This window comes from Coregonus clupeaformis, chromosome 14 (assembly GCF_020615455.1).
Source record: "Coregonus clupeaformis isolate EN_2021a chromosome 14, ASM2061545v1, whole genome shotgun sequence".
NCBI classification, from domain to species: domain Eukaryota; kingdom Metazoa; phylum Chordata; class Actinopteri; order Salmoniformes; family Salmonidae; genus Coregonus; species Coregonus clupeaformis.
In genome coordinates, this window is record NC_059205.1 from 26,640,658 (window position 1) to 26,663,114 (window position 22,457).

General features: G+C 41.5%; 1 protein-coding gene across 3 annotated transcripts; it reads right to left on the reverse strand.

Annotated features, from left to right (window-relative positions):
• Positions 1-765: 765 nt before the first annotated feature.
• Positions 766-7,398, reverse strand: LOC121581092 (peroxiredoxin-like). Of its 3 annotated transcripts, none has more exons than XM_041896467.2 (6): positions 7,317-7,398; positions 6,207-6,323; positions 5,851-6,004; positions 2,218-2,340; positions 1,932-2,062; positions 766-1,220 (listed from the first exon to the last, which is right to left on the reverse strand). In XM_041896467.2, exons 1-6 carry the CDS (start codon positions 7,387-7,389, stop codon positions 1,135-1,137), a joined length of 684 nt encoding a protein of 227 aa, XP_041752401.1. In that variant the 5' UTR covers positions 7,390-7,398; the 3' UTR covers positions 766-1,134. The 3 variants fall into 3 exon arrangements, with proteins under 3 accessions (XP_041752401.1, XP_041752400.1, XP_041752402.1); XM_041896466.2 differs by lacking the exon at positions 7,317-7,398 and adding an exon at positions 7,017-7,039; XM_041896468.2 differs by lacking the exon at positions 7,317-7,398 and adding an exon at positions 6,649-6,752.
• Positions 7,399-22,457: the final 15,059 nt, after the last annotated feature.

Genomic DNA, 22,457 nt, shown 5'->3' on the forward strand with positions numbered 1-22,457 from the left:
AGGCTGTTATAGCAGCAAAGGGAGGACCAGCTCCATGTTAATGCCCATGATTTTGGAATTAGATGTTCGACGAGCAGGTTTCCACATAATTTTGGTGTATAATGTCTAGCTACATTGTAGCTAAATTCACCAAAATCTAAATTGTAAAATTAACCCAGATTTCAATTTCATAAGTCATACAAAAAGTAATTAACAAACATGTTAAGTTTGTTTTTCTGATAATCTGTCAAGCATGGCAAGGAAAAAACCTGTTTGCTTTGTAAAAGTTTTTATTTAGAAGATGAAAGAACATGTCCACAAAAACGATGTCCACCTCAGATGTTACCAAAATGATACAACAGAAAAAAATTGTCCGACATCAATAGCTAGGATTCCATCTAATTGGCGATAGATTTTCATGTGAATATTCTAAAATCCACATAAATAAAAGATGCAAATCTTCTCACCAGAGATGTGTTTCCATCAAATGTACTTGTTGCAGATAAAAGCCTGTGCATGATGACGTAGGACACATAAAATGTACTTTAGCGGTTAAATTCCCATGTACCTAATAAAACATACAAGCTAAGTGCATTTCCATCCCATTTCCAACTCTACTGATGGTTTTGTAACAAAGAATGTTGCGTTACATAGCGAATGTGCCCTATCTGGTACTGGCACGTGCGCTCTAGCCAATGGCTTGCAGATACAGTGCGGGTATAGCCTACACATGATGAGGTTATTATGGACAAAAGAGCAAGATTATTTTAATTTGTCAAACGGTAGTCAAGCATCGATCATCATGTCACCAGAATAAGACCCTCGATATTTATCGGAAAGGAGCATCAAGCTCATCACCTTGCCTAGCGTACTTTGTTTTGTCGTCATTTGGAAAGTTTACAGACAAATTAACTGTTTCCATCAGGCCTGTCATGACATTTTTATCCAACATGTAATTTACTCGCATAAAAAGGTTGGATGGAACCTGGTTAATGACACTAAAACATCTCCAACAGAATCTAATCTTGATTCTTTGGTCATAATAATTTCCATTATATCCAAACACATGTTATAGGCTACTGCTCTTCACCATTGTTCTCTTGAAATGTACTGTAATTCTAGCTGTCCTACAGCAGGCTGCAGACCCTCAACATCTTAGTGCTGCTTGGAGAAGAAGTCTTTGCTCTTCTGGATGTCGGGCTTGATGGTGTCACTTCCTGGTTTCCAGCCGGCGGGACAGACTGAGAGGAAACACCAGAGAAGAAGTTGAGTCTCAGGACAGTGCAGTATGATAAGCAAAACACACTTAGAACCTGAGCTTTATATTTTTACACATTCTGACGATATCTACTATCAGCCTAACATTCTCAGCTGTTACAAACATGGAATGTTACCTCAAAAGAGAGAGTGGTAAAAGTGACCTAAATGCTGTTCACATAGTGCAGGTATCGTCAACCGGCGGCCCGCGTACCAAATTCGGCCTGTGGACAATTTTCTTTGGCCCCCCAAAGTTTTCTGAGCCCAAAAAATATTTTCTTTAATTATTTTTGCATTTTTAGTTTTGGGACATGAAAGACTAAAATCAATAGGAATTCACCTCAAAATGATTTTAATTTAGGAATTCTATTCCTAAGTATTTCCACTCGTGTACCAATGTAATCAAGGTTTGAAATTATTATGTTTTTGTCAAATACAGTACAAATACAGTCAAATACAGCATCTGTTTGGGCTTGCGTACAAATGATTTATAATTATGTTCCGGCCCCCCAACCATCTGTCCAAGAAAAAAATAGGCCCGGGGCTGAATCTAGTTTATGACCCCTGACATAGTGTATGTGTCTGCTGACGGTACATGGTAAGATATGGCACTGCAAAAGGTTAGCCTGATTCCGTGTAGGATAAGGAGGCATTGTCTTTTGGAAAACAAAAAGAAAGCTGGTTAAGTTATGTACCTTCTCCGTGTTTGTCAGTGAACTGAAAGGCCTGCACCAGACGCAGGGTCTCGTCGATGGAGCGTCCCACTGGAAGGTCGTTGATGGTGATCTGCCTCAAGACGCCCTTGTCGTCAATAATGAATAGGCCCCTGAAAAAACAAACAGGGAATAAATTGAGTGATTTAGTCTTGTGTTAGTCTTGTTGGGCACGTAGTCTTACGTTAGGCACGTTACCCGGGTTTTGACCCAGTCGGTCATAGAGACACTGAACTTTGACCCTTGAACTTGTCTGTTGTGAACCCACCTGTAGGCGATGCCCTCATCCTCCTTCAGCACCCCGTAGTCCGTGGAGATGGAACGCAGTGTGTCGGCTACCAGAGGGATCTTCATGGCACCCAGACCGCCCTGCTTACGAGGTGTGTTGGTCCTGTAAGAACACACACACAACCATACACAAAGAGACTGAATTTAGTCTTTTTTTGTGTGTCTGAGACCAAGCGTCCCTGCCAGCTTTGGTATACAGAAGGACAGGGATAGTAGTAAACAGGTTTCTGTGTGCACAGAGACGGCAGAAGTAGGGGTGCGGCAGCTGCCGGTCCTCTGAACAAAAAATTCATATTTGGACACTGAAGTTTTAGCCTATTCTAGTAACTGAAATATGTACATTGACTGTAGTCCTATAACTCTCACATGTAGCCTAATATAATATTATTTATTGGAGTAAAATGATACACCAAATGTAAATTTTGTATCGGAAATAGGAGTGGAGAAATATTATTTATTTCTTTCAGCATCTTTAGACCGTGCAAACGTGCTATATATGTCAGCGACATAAAAGCTGACAGTAGGCTACCTCAACCACATAAAATATGCATCCAAGATGAACTGAAATCTTATCAGATTCATGTTAGATCGTTTTCACAGCTTTTCATTTCTTTGAAACCGGTCAAACAGATTCTATACTGAGCAAAAATATAAACACAACATGCAACAATTTGAAATTATTTTGCTGAGTTACAGTTAATATAAGGAAATCCCCCCCAGACGATCCCGCAAGTGAAGAAGCCGGATGTGGAGGTCCTGGGCTGCGGTTGTGAAGCCGGTTGGACGTAATGCCAAATTCTCTAAAACAAAATTAGAGGCAGCTTATGGTTGAGAAATGAACATTACATTCTCTGGCAACAGCTCTGGTGGACATTCCTGTAGTCAGAATGCCAATTTCATGCTCCCTCAAAACTTGAGACATCTGTGGCATTGTGTTGTGTGACAAAACTGCACATTTTAGAGTGGCCTTTTACTGTCCCCAGCACAAGCTGCATCTGTGGAATGATCATGCTGTTTAATCAGCTTCTTGATATGCAACACCTGTCAGATGGATGGATCATCTTTACAAAGGATTGCGAAAGTATTCACCCCCCCTTGGCATTTTTCCTATTTTGTTGCCTTACAACCTGGAATTAAAATAGATTTTTGGGGGGTTTGTATCATTTGATTTACACAATATGCCTACCACATTGAAGATGCAAAATATTTTTTATTGTGAAACAAACAAGAAATAAGACAAAAAAACAGAACTTGAGCGTGCATAACTATTCACCCATCCAAAGTCAATACTTTGTAGAGCCACCTTTTGCAGCAATTACAGCTGCAAGTCTCTTGGGGTATGTCTCTATATGCTTGGCACATCTAGCCACTGGGATTTTTGCCCATTCTTCAAGGCAAAACTGCTCCAGCTCCTTCAAGTTGGATGGGTTCCGCTGGTGTACAGCAATCTTTAAGTCATACCACAGATTCTCAATTGGATTGAGGTCCAGGCTTTGACTAGGCCATTCCAAGACATTTAAATGTTTCCCCTTAAACCACTCAAGTGTTGCTTTAGCAGTATGCTTAGGGTCATTGTCCTGCTGGAAGGTGAACCTCCGTCCCAGTCTCAAATCTCTGGAAGACTGAAACAGGTTTCCCTCAAGAATTTCCATCCATAATTCCTTCAATTCTGACCAGTTTCCCAGTCCCTGCCGATGAAAAACATCCCCACAGCATGATGCTGCCACCACCATGCTTCACTGTGAGGATGGTGTTCTCTGGGTGATGAGAGGTGTTGGGTTTGCGCCAGACATAGCATTTTCCTTGATGGCCAAAAAGCTAAATTTTAGTCTCATCTGACCAGAGTACCTTCTTCCATATGTTTGGGAAGTCTCCCACATGCCTTTTGGCGAACACCAAACGTGTTTGCTTATTTTTTTCTTTAAGCAATGGCTTTTTTCTGTCCACTCTTCCATAAAGCCCAGCTCTGTGGAGTGTACGGCTTAAAGTGGTCCTATGGACAGATACTCCAATCTCCGCTTTGCATCTCCTTCAGGGTTATCTTTGGTCTCTTTGTGCCTCTCTGATTAATGCCCTCCTTGCTTGGTCCATGAGTTTTGGTGGGCGGTCCTCTCTTGGCAGGTTTGTTGTGGTGCCATATTCTTTCAATTTTTTAATAATGGATTTAATGGTGCTCCGTGGGATGTTCAAAGTTTCGGATATTTTTTTATAACCCAACCCTGATCTGTACTTCTCCACAACTTTGTCCCTGACCAGTATGGAGAGCTCCTTGGTCTTCATGGTGCCGCTTGCTTGGTGGAGCCCCTTGCTTAGTGGTGTTGCAGACTCTGGGGCCTTTCAGAACCGGTGTATATATACTGAGATCATGTGACACTTAGATTGCACACAGGTGGACTTTATTTAACTAATTATGTGACTTCTGAAGATATGTGGTTGCACCAGATCTTATTTAGGGGCTTCATAGCAAAGTGGGTGAATACATATGCACGCACCACTTTTCCATTATTTATTTTGTAGATTTTCTTTTAACAAGTTATTATTTTAATTTCACTTCACCAATTTGGACTATTTTGTGTATGTCCATTACATGAAATCCAAATAAAAATCAATTTCAATTACAGGTTGTAATGCAACAAAATAGGAAGAACACCAAGGGGGATGAATACTTTTGCAAGGCGCTGTAATGATCACTAACAGGGAGGTAAAAAAATGTGTGCACAAAATTTGAGAGAAATAAGCTTTTTGTGCATATGGAACATTTCTGGGTTCTTTTATTTCAGCTCATGAAACATGGGACCAACACTTTACATTTATATTTTTGTTCATTTTATTTGACAATATTGCAGGGAAAATCTTTCAGGTGTTTTAGAGTTAGGTTATTGCATTTTTTCTCCTCTGTACCTACACGTCCTCACTCTGTGAGCAGAAATGGAAGAGAAAACTTCACCGATGTCAACTAAAATAGGCTTATTATTGATTGATTCATTCTATTGATTATTACATTTTTCCGCTTTTTTTTGTCTTCTAGGACAACAAGTAATGACATGTAGGCCTATCTAATTATAGACAGGTTGGCTAACAAATAGCCTACCAAATGTCGGAAATTATATGCAGATAAAATAGATCTAAAAGAGGGGTGAAAGTAGCCTGAGTAGACAGATATGACTGGCCGGGACAGTGACACTCGGACAGCAGTGGACGCATCAATCAATTCAGGCTACAAGTGTACCTAACGACAATCGCTGAATGTCATTACACTTTTGGTGTTTTAATAGACCTCTCTTTCCATTCATCAAATGGCGGTGCGTGCACTGGTGGTGCGTGCACTGTTTAAGATGCTGGAATCACTATAGAGTGGGTTGAATGTGTGCAGGTTTGACAATCAGATGAAAACATAATTTTTACAGTTAAATGACATATTTACTATTACGGCCATAAGAAAATGTGAGTGTACACTCCGCTGTAAAAAATCAAAAACGTCCCGCTGTCCCTGTGTGTGCAGGGGGGACGACAGAACATCACTGCACAAGCGGCACTGTAACTTATCCTGCGTCACCTAGGACGAAATCTTCTTAAGGCAAAATAAAATGTGCAAAGTGCAAAAGACTCGTACCAGGCAAGATGGCAGAAGTGGGAGTCAACAGAGGCACCAATGACCTCGCAGCCGATCTTCCTGAACTCCTCGGCAGCGTCACTGAAAGCGATGATCTCAGTAGGGCACACAAAGGTGAAGTCCAGTGGGTAGAAGAAGAACACCACATACTTCCCTGCAGGCAAGCGGCACAAGACACACCATTAGACACACCTATCAAGTTCCGGAGCCTGGAAGCACATATTCAATGTCCAATAGGCTTATAGGTCATTACTGTATGATTAAACTTTAAAATCCTGAACCAGTCACAAATCTTGCCACACAGAGACAAAACGAAGGTGAGTGCAGAATACTATGAAGCATAGTAGCAGGCCTACCTCTGTAGTTAGACATGCTGATGTCTTTAAACTGTCCATCTGGCATCACTGCTGTGGCCTTGAAGTCAGGGGCCAGATGCCCGATGCGCGCTTTACCCGCAGCCATCTTCAGTTTGACTGGAGGGGGAGGAAGAGAAAATTAACAAATATGCCTTTACTATTTTATGTATGCTGTCCATGTACAGTATACAGCAATAACCACTCATGGTAGTACACAAAAAAACACTAATTTAACTGGACATGAAAGATGAAATGGGATGTTCTCTCCATCCTCTTTCTTAACATTTTCAGCATTGTAGCTTTAATGTGAAAAGAACTGAAAACAATACAGGGAGGAATAGGAAATGTATTCTATGTAAGATTTCACTTCTTTCATGCGCAGCACCTAATCCACAGGGTTTATTTTACGCATTAATCATATAGTTCAACAGGTTGTTCTTACCTGGCAAGTGGCAAAACCTTTCACTATATTACACACGCAGTCAGTCGTATTTCGTCAACCTGCATGTACTTCCTCTCGCGCAGACAATGTTTTCGAACAGGGCATTCGGTTAACTGGTGAACACTAGGTATGGAACGCACTCAGCCAATAAACGCAGCACGACGTCGCCGCGTATGTGACAGCCTTTTTTAAAATAGGAATTTGACTGTAGTATGAATCAATTAAATCCTACGTCAAAATTAGTCGTTTGATTGTACTAATTTCATGAAATATATTTATTCCTGCACTAACTAGAAAGTGAAAGCAAAACATATAATTGTTTCACAATGAACAGAGTTTTTTTCTCGACAAGTGATTTTTTCCCTCACCTGATTTTCTATTCCAATATTCCATTGAACAAATACAAGATGTAGGCCACTTGGGCATCCTCCCCACAAAAACTATTGTAAAGCTAAACAAACGCATTTATTCTGTCGTCAATGGAAATTTAGGCTACAAGTTTAATGCCGGTAAGATTGCACACAAAGAAAATGATACGGTAATAAAAGTGTAACTGTTAGTCATAGTATGGCCAAGTTTTCACTTTCTTTTTTTTGGAATAACCGAAAACATGCTTTAGCCTATACATTTCATGTTAGATTGAAAGTGTAGCCCTACAAAACACGTACCTCTGCTTGGGTCCCTTTTGGTCCCACAGCTTCGGCTTGAGAGGAGGAGTGCGATGAATGAGCAGAATCGCATGGAAATATATACAGTAGCTGAATTCTCGCGTTGTCAGACCACCGACTATGGCCACAGCCCATTCATATAGTCGATATGAGTATTTGACCACATTTGACTACTTCACAGCACCACGACTCTGCACATTTCATCCTCATTCCATCTAAAATAACCTGCGATTGAAAACTCATATGAGTAAGGATCAGTAAGGAAAAGACAGTAGGAAATAGATAATGTCCCCCACCCTTGTCTTCTCTTATCATCTAATCATTCTCTTCTCTTTTATTCTCTTCTCAACATGCAAAACTATAGATGTAAGCCTAGATAACATACGTGACAGTTATTTCATAAAATATCTACATTTTTATAACCTTACATCAAAACACTTCATTTTGTCATCTTTAAAGAGATTTTTCTCAGTGATTTTCAGGGAGAGCAGCAAAAGCCCACAGCAGCCCCCTCCTATGAGCCCCCTCTTCTAATCCAAGTCAACAGCCATGCTGGGGTCACACAACCATGAGGCTCCCATCATGTAACACAGACACCATATAATCTATAGACACCCATATAATCTACATTTTACAGCAGAAGATTTCCAACTATTACCCAACTTTATTACCCCTAGTTGAAATGACATGTTATGGCATCCACTTTATCCACTCCTCTCCCATCTCTGAATGTTTAGTCTATTGACCTACTACTACTACTACTACAACTACTACTACTACTACTACTACTACAACTAAAAACCATTGACCACTTTAGCATACTTAATCTGAGAATGCCAGTAATACTTACTCTGATCAAAAAAAAAATATATATATATATAATAGAACTGTATTTGCTCTGGAGAATGTGGCTTATATAATAATATACAGTGCATTCGGAAAGTATTCAGACTTTTCCACATTTTGTTACGTTACAGCCTTATTCTTAAATGGATACACAATACCCCGTAATGACAAAGCAAAAACTGGTTTTTAGACATTTCTGAAAATAATTTTTTTTTTAACTACTGAAAAATCTAATTTACATAAGTATTCAGACCCTTTACTCAGTACTTTGTTGACGCATCTTTGGCAACGATTACAGCCTCAAGTCTTCTTAGGTATCATGCTTCAAGCTTGGCACACCTGTATATGGGGAGTTTTTCCCATTCTTCTCTGCAGATCCTCTCAAGCTCTGTCAGGTTAGATGGGGACTGTGTCGCTGCACAGCTATTTTCAGGTCTCTCCAGAGATGTTCGATCAGGTTCAAGTCCGGGCTCTGGCTGGGCCACTCAAGGACATTCAGAGACTTGTCCCAAAGCCACTCCTGCGTTGTCTTGGCTGTGTGCTTAGGGTCGTTGTCCTGTTGGAAGGTGAACCTTCGCCCCTGTCTGAGGTCCTGAGCACTCTGGAGTAGGTTTTCATCAAGGATCTCTCTGTACTTTGCTCCATTCATCTTTCTCTTGATCCTGACTAGTCTCCCAGTCCTTGCCACTGAAAAATATCCCCACAGCATGATGCTGCCACCACCAGGCCAAAGAGTTCAATCTTGGTTTCATCAGACCAGAGAATCTTGTTTCTCATGGTCTGAGAGTCCTTTAGGTGCCTTTTGGCAAACTCCAAGCGGACTGTCATGTGCCTTTTACTGAGAAGTGGCTTCCGTCTGGCCACTCTACCATAAAGACCTGATTGGTGGAGTGCTGCAGAGATGGTTGTCCTTCTGGAAGGTTCTCCCATCTCAACAGAGGAACTCTGGAGCTCTGTCAGAGTGACCATCAGGTTCTTGGTCACCTCCCTGACCAAGGCCCTTCTCCCCCGATTGCTCAGTTTGGCCGTGCGGCCAGCTCTAGGAAGAGTCTTGGTGGTTCCAAACTTCTTCCATTTAAGAATGATGGAGGCTACTGTGTTCTTGGGAACCTTCAATTCAGCATACATTTGTTGGTACCCTTCCACAGATCTGTGCCTCGACACAATCCTGTCTCGGAGCTCTACGGACAATTCCTTCGACCTCATGGCTTGGTTTTTGCTCTGACATGCACAATCAACTGTGGGACCTTATATAGACATGTGTGTGTCTTTCCAAATCATGTCCAGTCAATTGAATTTACCACAGGTGGACTCCAATCAAGTTGTAGAAACATCTCAAGGATGATCAATGGAAACAGGATACACCTGAGCTCAGTTTTGAGTCTCATAGCAAAGGGTCTGAATACTTATGTAAATACGTTTTTCATTTTTTATAAAATTAGGCAAAAAATTCTAAAAACCTGTTTTCACTTTGTCGTTATGGGGTATTGTGTGTAAATTGATGAGGGACATTTTTTTATTTAATCAATTTTAGAATAAAGCTGCAACCTAACAAAATGTGGAAAAGGTCAAGGGGTCTGAATACTTTCCGAATGCACCATATCTGTTAGGTCTGTGTTAGCATTCAGGGTGGTGGTTAATCTTTACAACACTCTGTATTTACCTACAGCAGGATTGTTCCCAGTCCTGCTTCCTCTTCACCCCATCTACTAGTGCTATGTAGCCTGTTTGCATGGTAATAAAATAAATGCCTAAAGGGAACACACCCAGGTGCATAAGCTATATTACAATATCAAGGAACCTCATGGCGGCAGCACCTATACTAAGAAATCACATTTACCCACATCTCCTCTCTAGTATATCTTTACCTGGGTTGAAAATGGCAGATTTGGGCACTGATAAACACATAAATTGGAACGCAGTGGCTGTACAGTAACATGCTATACATGACGTCAGAGCTCAGGCTCTGTGCTTCACAGCGCTGTATGGGTTTTGACTGACAGCCGTTCTGAACTTGCCCCCATTCCTCCCGCTAACTGGGCAACTTTAGCAAATGTTTTGTTGTCTGAGTGAGGGAAATGCTGTAAATTAAGAGGACAATGTGTTTTGAAAGATGAGGCGTTGAGGATTATAATACATACCGCATTGATGTCATACAAGCAAGCCACATTTCCATATCACAAAACTCATGTCATTTACAGTGTCAATGTTTATGATCACTATGTTTGATGTACAGTTATAAGATGACATGGCGTCATACCCTGGATTGTTCTGAACAGAATGATCCTATGTTTGTCTATTGTGAAGAAAATTAGCTGCGGAACATGCAACTGAATGCACTCATGACTCCTTTCTATGAGCACCAAAATTAGAGTTTCCCTGAATTGCCCTGTGAAAGCCTAACACTGTAGGATCATATTTTATAACTTAGCTAGTCAAGTTGGCAATAGAACAAGCTTTCAAATGATGCCCACCTGACCCAGATTGCTATTTATAATGGACTGTTTTCATATTGCGTAAACAACAACAGTAATTGTGTGATGGCGGGGATGCAGGGCTGTGTTCCAAACAAAATAACTACAAGTGTGCTTGCTCTAGTTCCTCAAAGGCACAGCTAGGAGAGCTCAAAAAAGCACCTTACAGTTTTACGAAGTCTGGAACCAACAGGACCCTGAACAGCTTCTACCACCAAGCCATAAGACTGCTAATAGTTAACCAAATAGCTACCTGGATTATCTGCATTGACTCCCCCCTTTGCACCAACTCTCTTTGATCACATACGCTGCTGCTACTGCTTATTATCTATCCTGTTGCCTAGTCACTTTACCACTACCTATATGTACGTACCGTATTTACCTCAATTACCTCGTACACCTGCACATCGACTCGGTACTGGTACTCTGTATAGCCAAGTTATTATTACTTATTGTGTATTAATTCCTTGTGTTATCGTTCTACAATTGTTATATTTTTCTCTCTGCATTGCTGGGAAGGGCTCGTAAGTAAGCATTTCACTGTTAGTCTGCACCTGTTGTTTACTTAGCATGTGACAAATAACATTTAATTTGATGACTCTTCTTTGAGTCATAAAAGTGCATTGACATTACATTTTGGAGAGGGGTATGGCCACTTGGAGACACCAGTTAGTCCTCTCCCTCAAACCCTTGTAATTTTTTGTCTTATGCTGCGCCTCGCCCACATTTTCCAGGAATATTCTTATCATGTTACTGAATGTTCAGATTTCGATGGGGCGAAAAGTACAGTAAACGTAAAATGCACATAAAATCAACAGTGTAATGTTTGGATTCAATCTTGTGTCAGGTGAACTGTTGGTCTAATAATTTTCCCATAACCTCCAAACTGTTCCATTTCAATTGCTACCATGCTTATGCATATGTTTTTCATATTTCTTCTGTAAGAAACGTTTCAATTTAGCCCTATCCATATAGGCCAATTTCCACGAGTGTCAGTCACTCAGTCTCAGTCAATGAAAAGTAATTATTACTGTTTTGTGGTACTGACTCAAAACTAAATGAGAAGTCACATCAACTACATTTAAAAAAACTTATGATAACAAATTAACTTTTTTCCCAGCATGCTCTACTGAAGGTTGATTAAAAATATATATACAGTGGGGAGAACAAGTATTTGATACACTGCTGATTTTGCAGGTTTTCCTACTTACAAAGCATGTAGAGGTCTGTCATTTTTATCATAGGTACACTTCAACTGTGAGAGACGGAATCTAAAACAAAAATCCAGAAAATCACATTGAATGATTTTTTAAGTAATTAATTTGCATTTTATTGCATGACATAAGTATTTGATCACCTACCAACCAGTAAGAATTCTGACTCTCACAGACCTGTTAGTTTTTCTTTAAGAAGCCCTCCTGTTCTCCACTCATTACCTGTATTAACTGCACCTGTTTGAACTTGTTACCTGTATAAAAGACACCTGTCCACACACTCAAACAGACTCCAACCTCTCCACAATGGCCAAGACCAGAGAGCTGTGTAAGGACATCAGGGATAAAATTGTAGACCTGCACAAGGCTGGGATGGGCTACAGGACAATAGGCAAGCAGCTTGGTGAGAAGGCAACAACTGTTGGCGCAATTATTAGAAAATGGAAGAAGTTCAAGATGACGGTCAATCACCCTCGGTCTGGGGCTCCATGCAAGATCTCACCTCGTGGGGCATCAATGATCATGAGGAAGGTGAGGGATCAGCCCAGAACTACACGGCAGGACCTGGTCAATGACCTGAAGAGAACTGGGACCACAGTCTCAAAGAAAACCATTAGTAACACACTACGCCGTCATGGATTAAAATCCTGCAGCGCACGCAAGGTCCCCCTGCTCAAGCCAGCGCATGTCCAGGCCCATCTGAAGTTTGCCAATGACCATCTAGATGATCCAGAGGAGGAATGGGAGAAGGTCATGTGGTCTGATGAGACAAAAATAGAGCTTTTTGGTCTAAACTCCACTCACCGTGTTTGGAGGAAGAAGAAGGATGAGTACAACCCCAAGAACACCATCCCAACCGTGAAGCATGGAGGTGGAAACATCATTCTTTGGGGATGCTTTTCTGCAAAGGGGACAGGACGACTGCACCGTATTTAGGGGAGGATGGATGGGGCCATGTATCGCGAGATATTGGCCAACAACCTCCTTCCCTCAGTAAGAGCATTGAAGATGGGTCGTGGCTGGGTCTTCCAGCATGACAACGACCTGAAACACACAGCCAGGGCAACTAAGGAGTGGCTCCGTAAGAAGCATCTCAAGGTCCTGGAGTGGCCTAGCCAGTCTCCAGACCTGAACCCAATAGAAAATCTTTGGAGGGGAGCTGAAAGTCCGTATTGCCCAGCGACAGCCCCGAAACCTGAAGGATCTGGAGAAGGTCTGTATGGAGGAGTGGGCCAAAATCCCTGCTGCAGTGTGTGCAAACCTGGTCAAGTCCTACAGGAAACGTATGATCTTTGTAATTGCAAACAAAGGTTTCTGTACCAAATATTAAGTTCTGCTTTTCTGATGTATCAAATACTTATGTCATGCAATAAAATGCAAATTAATTACTTAAAAATCATACAATGTGATTTTCTGGATTTTTGTTTTACATTCCGTCTCTCACAGTTGAAGTGTACCTATGATAAAAATTACAGACCTCTACATGCTTTGTAAGTAGGAAAACCTGCAAAATCGGCAGTGTATCAAATACTTGTTCTCCCCACTGTATATATATATATATATACACATGTGTGTTTTTGCATATACATTAAGTGATTGATTAATCTTATGCTACACAAAGATAAATAACATATATTTTTCTAAACTAATCCAATGATTTAGTTAGATTTTTTGCAGGTTGAGGGTGAATAAAAATGTCAAATGTTGGATATCCTAACTCTGGCTGGATTCCAATAGGAATTACACATCACTTTGCAAGCCAGCATAATGTGACTTGCAGGTAGGGTTGCAATTCTGGGAAATCTCCCAGGTTTTCCAGAAGTCCCGGTTGGAAGATTCCTGGAAATCCTTAAATCAGGTTTTTTTTGAAATTCTGGGAATTTTGGGAAAGTTACCAGAATTTTGCAACGCTACCGGCAGGCCTGAGTTTCAGGCCACTTTATTAGGGTATGAGATATGTAATGTATTGTCATAAAGAATGTAAATATAATGATTACGTTCACCTGGTGAAGGCCAATGTACTGGAAATTAACTAATTCAACAACCATGTCTCTGCCACTAACAAACACAGTCATGGGTGGTAACTCTACAATTCACTCGAAAAGGCAAAGCACACTGGGAAATTATATTGGAGGCTTAGTGGAGGTGTTACTTAAAATGTTCTAGATGATACAACTCAAATCTGGACCCCCTACAGGGTCACAGTGACTCTATCGGTTTGAGTAATGACTACAAAATCACTTTAAGGAACGATACTCAGACATATTAAGTGCAATTGATTTCCTCAAACGTTTTGAGTAATTTTAGCACATTGGGGTTTACAGTGCACAGTGGTCATGTAGCCTGGTCCCAGATATGTTTGTGCTGCCAGCTCCTAAGGCCATTGTCATGCCAATAGAACCAAGCAAGTCATTTTCTGCCCTCAGATGAAAAGATGCTACAGAGATTGTTGTGTGCACACTGAATGGCCCAGTGCCTCTCCTCCACCTCACCCTTCTGCTGCTGTCACTGGGGTGATGTCTTTGCATGTTGTTGCCATGGACACCACATGAAGGGCCAGATAAGAGGGGACCAACACAATAAACCTTATTAAAATCGCAGGCAGCGTGCGGTGGGCTACAGATCAAACAGAGGCCTACAGCCCCATGTTCAGCTTTCAAAAACACAATAATATGGACATAAATAATACCTAAATCATCACCAAAACATAAATTACATAGCAATTTGCTGTTTGAAGAGCACTAGACCTTCCTCTCTGTTCTCAGATACCGACTGGCAATGAAAATGTGTTCCATCTCCTGTCGCTAAGGACCTACAGTGCATTTGGAAAGTATTCAAACCCCTTGACTTTTTCCACATTTTGTTACGTTACAGCCTTATTCAAATCAAATCAAATGTTATTTGTCACATACACATGTTTAGCAGATGTTATAGCGGGTGTAGCGAAATGCTTGTGCTTCTAGCTCCGACAATGCAGTAATACCTAACAAGTATTATCTAACAATTTCACAACATATACCCAATACACACAAAACTAGTAAGGAATGGGATTTAAGAATATATACATATATGGACAAGCAATGACAGAGCAGCATGGACTAAGATACAGTAGAATATTATTGAATAGAATGCAGTATATATATACACTGCTCAAAAAAAAAAAGGGAACACTTAAACAACACAATGTAACTCCAAGTCAATCACACTTCTGTGAAATCAAACTGTCCACTTAGGAAGCAACACTGATTGACAATAAATGTCACATGCTGTTGTGCAAATGGAATAGACAACAGGTGGAAATTATAGGCAATTAGCAAGACACCCCCAATAAAGAAGTGGTTATGCAGGTGGTGACCACAGACCACTTCTCAGTTCCTATGCTTCCTGGCTGATGTTTTGGTCACTTTTGAATGCTGGCGGTGCTTTCACTCTAGTGGTAGCATGAGACGGAGTCTACAACCCACACAAGTGGCTCAGGTAGTGCAGCTCATCCAGGATGGCACATCAATGCGAGCTGTGGCAAGAAGGTTTGCTGTATCTGTCAGCGTAGTGTCCAGAGCATGGGGGCGCTACCAGGAGACAGGCCAGTACATCAGGAGACGTGGAGGAGGCCGTAGGAGGGCAATAACCCAGCAGCAGGACCGCTACCTCCGCCTTTGTGAGAGGAGGAGCAGGAGGAGCACTGCCAGAGCCCTGCAAAATGACCTCCAGCAGGCCACAAATGTGCATGTGTCTGCTCAAACGGTCAGAAACAGACTCCATGAGGGTGGTATGAGGGCCCGACATCCACAGGTGGGGGTTGTGCTTACAGCCCAACACTGCAGGACGTTTGGCATTTGCCAGAGAACACCAAGATTGGCAAATTCGCCACTGGCGCCCTGTGCTCTTCACAGATGAAAGCAGGTTCACACTGAGCACATGTGACAGACGTGACAGAGTCTGGAGACACCGTGGAGAACGTTCTGCTGCCTGCAACATCCTCCAGCATGACCGGTTTGGCGGTGGGTCAGTCATGGTGTGGGGTGGCATTTCTTTGGGGGGCCGCACAGCCTTCCATGTGCTCGCCAGAGGTAGCCTGACTGCCATTAGGTACCGAGATGAGATCCTCAGACCCCTTGTGAGACCATATGCTGGTGCGGTTGGCCCTGGGTTCCTCCTAATGCAAGACAATGCTAGACCTCATGTGGCTGGAGTGTGTCAGCAGTTCCTGCAAGAGGAAGGCATTGATGCTATGGACTGGCCCGCCCGTTCCCCAGACCTGAATCCAATTGAGCACATCTGGGACATCATGTCTCGCTCCATCCACCAACGCCACGTTGCACCACAGACTGTCCAGGAGTTGGCGGATGTTTTAGTCCAGGTCTGGGAAGAGATCCCTCAGGAGACCATCCACCACCTCATCAGGAGCATGCCCAGGCGTTGTAGGGAGGTCATACAGGCACGTGGAGGCCACACACACTACTGAGCCTCATTTTGACTTGTTTTAAGGACATTACATCAAAGTTGGATCAGCCTGTAGTATGGTTTTCCACTTTAATTTTGAGGGTGACTCCAAATCCAGACCTCCATGGGTTGATGAATTTGATTTCCATTGATAATTTTTGTGTGATTTTGTTGTCAGCACATTCAACTATGTAAAGAAAAAAGTATTTAATAAGATTATTTCATTCATTCAGATCTAGGATGTGTTATTTTAGTGTTCCCTTTATTTTTTTGAGCAGTGTATATATTTCCCTTTATTACTTTCCAACCCCACCATCCCTTCCCTAATTGGAGTAAACCAGTGAACATCAATGCTTAGGCCTCTACTTCATGCTTATACATACTATATACATTTTATAGACACAGTCAATAATTCTATTTTGTTTGTTTTTACTCCTGAACTTCCTCCGATCATTTTCATGATGTCCATCTGGTATGCTTCTATATGCCATATCTTTCTAACTGTGCTCTTTCACAAAAGCTCACAATATATAACCTATATACTTATTATGGACACAGTATGCTTACATTAATAATAATAATATGTAATTTAGCAGATGCTTTTATCAAAAGCGACTTACAGTCATGTGTGCATACATTTTTATGTATGGGTGGTCCCGGGGATCGAACCCACTACCCTGGTGTAACAAGCGCCATGCTCTCCCAATTGAGCTACAGAGGACCACACATTATTAGTTATCTTGTTGTTATTACTTGTTAGTTGTTATTAGTCCCATCCTTCAACTCCATTCAACACCACCCATCTATCTCTTAACACCATCCATATTGGATTTCTATTTGCCATATATTTTTCAACTGTACTGTGATGTTTTACAAAAGTTCTGAACCTTTCTATTCTCATCGTTTCTACTGTTTGTGAATTGAAAATAAACATTTTTGCTAAAAGTATTATTATATTATTGATCGATTGACTATGACTTTTCAGATCACCCAGTAGTGCTATCTGCAGGGTCAGCTCCATGCAAATATTGCAATCCTTCAGCCATTCCTGGACCTGTGTCCAGAAACAAGCTACAAATGGACAATACCAAAACAAATGATCAAATGATTCTGTCTCTTCACAGCCAAATCTGCAGAGCTGGGAAGATTGTATCCCCCATACAAATAACATTCTATTGGTAGCAAGAATTGTATATAATAATTTACATTGAACATTTATAAGTTTTGAATCTGGCGTCGTTTTGCGTATCAGTTCATAAACACTATGCATTGGAATCGGTACGTCAAAAATCTCTTCCCAACTATTATGCAATCTATATGGGACGGCTGTCAATCTTTTGGTCCTTAAATGAAACTGGTAAACTTTTTTATTTCTCACAATTTTCTTTAACCAATTATGTTCTTTAATGCAAGGCCGACAGACATGTTCCTTACTTTTTCCTCCTTCCACTTTCCTCTTCCATTTTTGCGGTAATGCTGCAATTATTTGGTTGTAATTTTGGGTAGAGCAGACATTTCCATATGTTTTAGTTAGCTGCATGTGCAACATAACTCCACCATTCCTACCGGTAATATCATTTATCCAGATTATACCTTTTTTAATCATTTTCTCAAAACATAACGTTTTTTTTATCAATTAGTATATTTGAGTTTAACCACAATATTTGTTGCAATATTTGTTGTGTCATTTCTGGAGGATTAAATTGAAATTGCAACCAACTTTCTATGGCTTGTTTTAGAAATAGTGATATTTGGGAGATTATTTCCTTTTCAAATACCTGAAAGTGAGGGGTTGTAATCTGAATAAAGGGAAAAAATCCCTTCTTGAACATTGGGTGAGACAATCTTATTAGTTTGCTAGAGAACCAGTTCGGATTTAAGTATAATTTTTGTATGACTGAAGCTTTTAGTGATAGGTCTAATGCTTTAATATTTAATAATTTCTGTCCTCCTAATTCATATTCATTATATAAATAGGCCCGTTTAATTTTATCTGGCTTGCCGTTCCAAATAAAATGGAATCTTTTTTTCTCATATAATTAAAAAAACTGTTCACTAGGCGTAGGCAAGACCATAATCAAATAGGTAAACTGGGATAAAACTAAAGAGTTAATCAGGCTGATTTTTCCACAAATTTCTCTCTGTACTTTGCTCCGTTCATCTTTCCCTCGATCCTGACTAGTCTCCCAGTCCCTGCCGCTGAAAAACAGCCCCACAGTATGACTCTGCCACCACCATGCTTCACCGGAGGGATGGTGCCAAGTTTCCTCCAGACGTGATGCTTGGCATTCAGGCCAAAGAGCTCAATCTTGGTTTCATCAGACCAGATAATCGTGTTTCTCATGGTCTGAGAGTCCTTTAGGTGCCTTTTGGCAAACTCCAAGCGGGCTGTAATGTGCCTATTACTGAGGAGTGGCTTCCGTCTGGCCACTCTACCATAAAGGCCTAATTGGTGGAGTGCTGCAGAGATGGTTATCCTTCTGGAAGGTTCTCCCATCTCCACAGAGGAACTCTGGAGCTCTGTCAGAGTGACCATCAGGTTCATGGTCACCTCCCTGACCAAGGCCCTTCTCCCCCGATTTCTCAGTTTGGCTGGGTGGCCAGCTCTAGGAAGAGTCTTGGTGGTTCTAAAACTTCTTCCATTTAAGAATGATGGAGGCCTCTGTGTTCTTGGGGACCTTCAATGCTGCATACATTTTTTGGTACCCTTCCCCAGATCTGTGCATCGACACAATCCTGTCTCGGAGCTCTACGGACAAATCCTTTGCCTCATGGCTTGGTTTTTGCTCTGACATACACTGTCAACTGTGGGACCTTATATAAACAGGTGTGTGATTTTCCAAATAATTTCCAATCAATTGAATTTACCACAGGTGGACTCCAATCAAGTTGTTGAAACATCTCAAGGATGATCAATGGAAACAGGATGCACCTGAGCTCAATTTCAAGTCTCATAGCAAAGGGACTGAATACTTATGTAATAAGGTATTTAATTTTTTAATTTTTTATAAATTAGCAAAAATGTCTAAAAACATGTTTTCACTTTGTCATTATGGGCTATTGTGTGTAGATTGATGAGGGGAAAAAATAATGTAATACATTTTAGAATAAGGCTGTAACGTAACAAAATGTGGAAAAAGGGAAGGGGTCTGAATACTTTCCGAATGCACTGTATGTTACATTATGGAAAGTATGAAGCTCCTTATAAACTGACTGTGTACATGTAGACAGGATATTACACACTATGCCACCCAGACTTATATAATTGAGGCCATCAGCTGACCATTTTCCTCACAACGACAGCCCCTTTAGTGAAGTAGTTGGTTATGATGCATTTTTACCATTCACCATAATAGAGCAAAACTGTCAGCATTCTAAGACCTATTTTAGATACAGTGGGGGAAAAAAGTATTTAGTCAGCCACCAATTGTGCAAGTTCTCCCACTTAAAAAGATGAGAGAGGCCTGTAATTTTCATCATAGGTACACGTCAACTATGACAGACAAAATGAGAAAGAAAAAATCCAGAAAATCACATTGTAGGATTTTTAATGAATTTATTTGCAAATTATGGTGGAAAATAAGTATTTGGTCAATAACAAAAGTTTCTCAATACTTTGTTATATACCCTTTGTTGGCAATGACACAGGTCAAACGTTTTCTGTAAGTCTTCACAAGGTTTTCACACACTGTTGCTGGTATTTTGGCCCATTCCTCCATGCAGATCTCCTCTAGAGCAGTGATGTTTTGGGGCTGTCGCTGGGCAACACAGACTTTCAACTCCCCTCCAAAGATTTTCTATGGGGTTGAGATCTGGAGACTGGCTAGGCCACTCCAGGACCTTGAAATGCTTCTTACGAAGCCACTCCTTCGTTGCCCGGGCGGTGTGTTTGGGATCATTGTCATGCTGAAAGACCCAGCCACGTTTCATCTTCAATGCCCTTGCTGATGGAAGGAGGTTTTCACTCAAAATCTCACGATACATGGCCCCATTCATTCTTTCCTTTACACGGATCAGTCGTTCTGGTCCCTTTGCAGAAAAACAGCCCCAAAGCATGATGTTTCCACCCCCATGCTTCACAGTAGAGATGGTGTTCTTTGGATGCAACTCAGCATTCTTTGTCCTCCAAACACGACGAGTTGAGTTTTTACCAAAAAGTTCTATTTAGGTTATATCTGACCATATGACATTCTTCCAATCCTCTTCTGGATCATCCAAATGCACTCTAGCAAACTTCAGACGGGCCTGGACATGTACTGGCTTAAGCAGGGGGACACGTCTGGCACTGCATAATTTGAGTCCCTGGCGGCATAGTGTGTTACTGATGGTAGGCTTTGTTACTTTGGTCCCAGCTCTCTGCAGGTCATTCACTAGGCCCCCCCGTGTGGTTCTGGGATTTTTGCTCACCGTTCTTGTGATCATTTTGACCCCACGGGGTGAGATCTTGCATGGAGCCCCAGATCAAGGGAGATTATCAGTGGTCTTGTATGTCTTCCATTTCCTAATAATTGCTCCCACAGTTGATTTCTTCAAACCAAGCTGCTTACCTATTGCAGATTCAGTCTTCCCAGCCTGGTGCAGGTCTACAATTTTGTTTCTGGTGTCCTTTGACAGCTCTTTGGTCTTGGCCATAGTGGAGTTTGGAGTGTGACTGTTTGAGGTTGTGGACAGTTGTCTTTTATACTGATAACAAGTTCAAACAGGTGCCATTAATACAGGTAACGAGTGGAGGACAGAGGAGCCTCTTAAAGAAGAAGTTACAGGTCTGTGAGAGCCAGAAATCTTGCTTGTTTGTAGGTGACCAAATACTTATTTTCCACCATAATTTGCTAATAAATTCATTAAAAATCCTACAATGTGATTTTCTGGATTTTTTTTCTCAATTTGTCTGTCATAGTTGACGTGTACCTATGATGAAAATTACAGGCCTCTCTCATCTTTTTAAGTGGGAGAACTTGCACAATTGGTGGCTGACTAAATACTTTTTTCCCCCACTGTATGACACACACACAATTCACATTTAAATTACCTTTAAAATTCACAATACACATTGACAATATACAATTCATAGGACACAGGGTATTAGAATATAAGTTTTGTGTTGAAGACATATCGACCAAATTGGTGTGAAGGGTCTCAGTGTGAGCCTGATTGGGTCTGTCATGCCCAGGCCTGCCCTGTGATTAGTTGTCAGGTCCTGCCCTGACAGAGCTGTAACATGGGAGCCAGCGGGGGTTCATCAGGGAGGGGGTTGGTGCTTAGAGCCCCCCTCACAGCAGACACTGACAGCAGGGCTGCTCTCTCTCTCAGCTACCTGGACAGAGCAAGAGCAACAGGTTCCTCCTTTGCACCTGTCTGTCAGTTCTCTCTGGATGGATCTTGGCCAGCAGCATACAGGCCTGACAGAGCTAATGTCTCTGATTTGATTCAATTTAACTGTATTGGTTCCCTTAGGACTTATGAAAATTAGTATTAACGGCAGGCCTGACAAAAAGCATCTTGAGAGAAATGTGTGGTGTGTGGTAACAGATCACCTCTGAGTTGTTTTCAACTCTCATCCTCTCTGATGTCTCCTTCCTGATAGATAGCTTACCTGTAAACTAGAGGCTTGCATCTCATGCATACTGGAGTTCAATCAAATTATTGCATGGCAGGTGCCATAGTGAAGGGCTTAAAGAGCTGTCTCAATGAGTGTTCTTTTGATAGCGGCTGATGTGAGCTGGATAGACTTCTAAAGCCCCACCTGTAGGCAAAGTAGAGCAGTTCTCCTTCTCACACTAATAATTTCTTACTTTTTCTAAATGCACACTATTTTCCTGTGCTACTACTCGTCACCACACTTTCTCCCAAATAAGGACAATGCAAATAGTCCGGGTAGTCATGATTAGCTGTTCAGGAGCCTTATGGCTTGGGGGTAGAAGCTGTTAAGAAGCCTTTTGGACCTAGACTTGGCGCTCCGGTACTGCTTGCCGTGCGGTAGCAGAGAGAACAATCTATGACTAGGGTGGCTGGAGTCTTTGACAATTTTTAGGGCCTTCCTCTGACACCCGCCTGGTATAGAGGTCCTGGATGGCAGGAAGCTTGGCCCCAGTGATGTAATGGGCCATACGTACTACCCTCTGTAGTGCCTTGCGTTCGAAGGCCGAGCAGTTACCATACCAGGC

What these genes read in the sequence shown, in the direction of transcription:
- LOC121581092 (XM_041896467.2), bottom strand. Translation starts at nt 7,389, where the DNA reads ATGCGATTCTGCTCATTCATCGCACTCCTCCTCTCAAGCCGAAGCTGT. An exon ending in CAGCATGTCTAACTACAGAG is followed by an intron (nt 6,005 to 6,206) that starts GTAGGCCTGCTA and finishes GCTTGCCTGCAG; the next exon opens with GGAAGTATGTGGTGTTCTTC. An exon ending in CACTGACAAACACGGAGAAG is followed by an intron (nt 1,221 to 1,931) that starts GTACATAACTTA and finishes GTTTCCTCTCAG; the next exon opens with TCTGTCCCGCCGGCTGGAAA.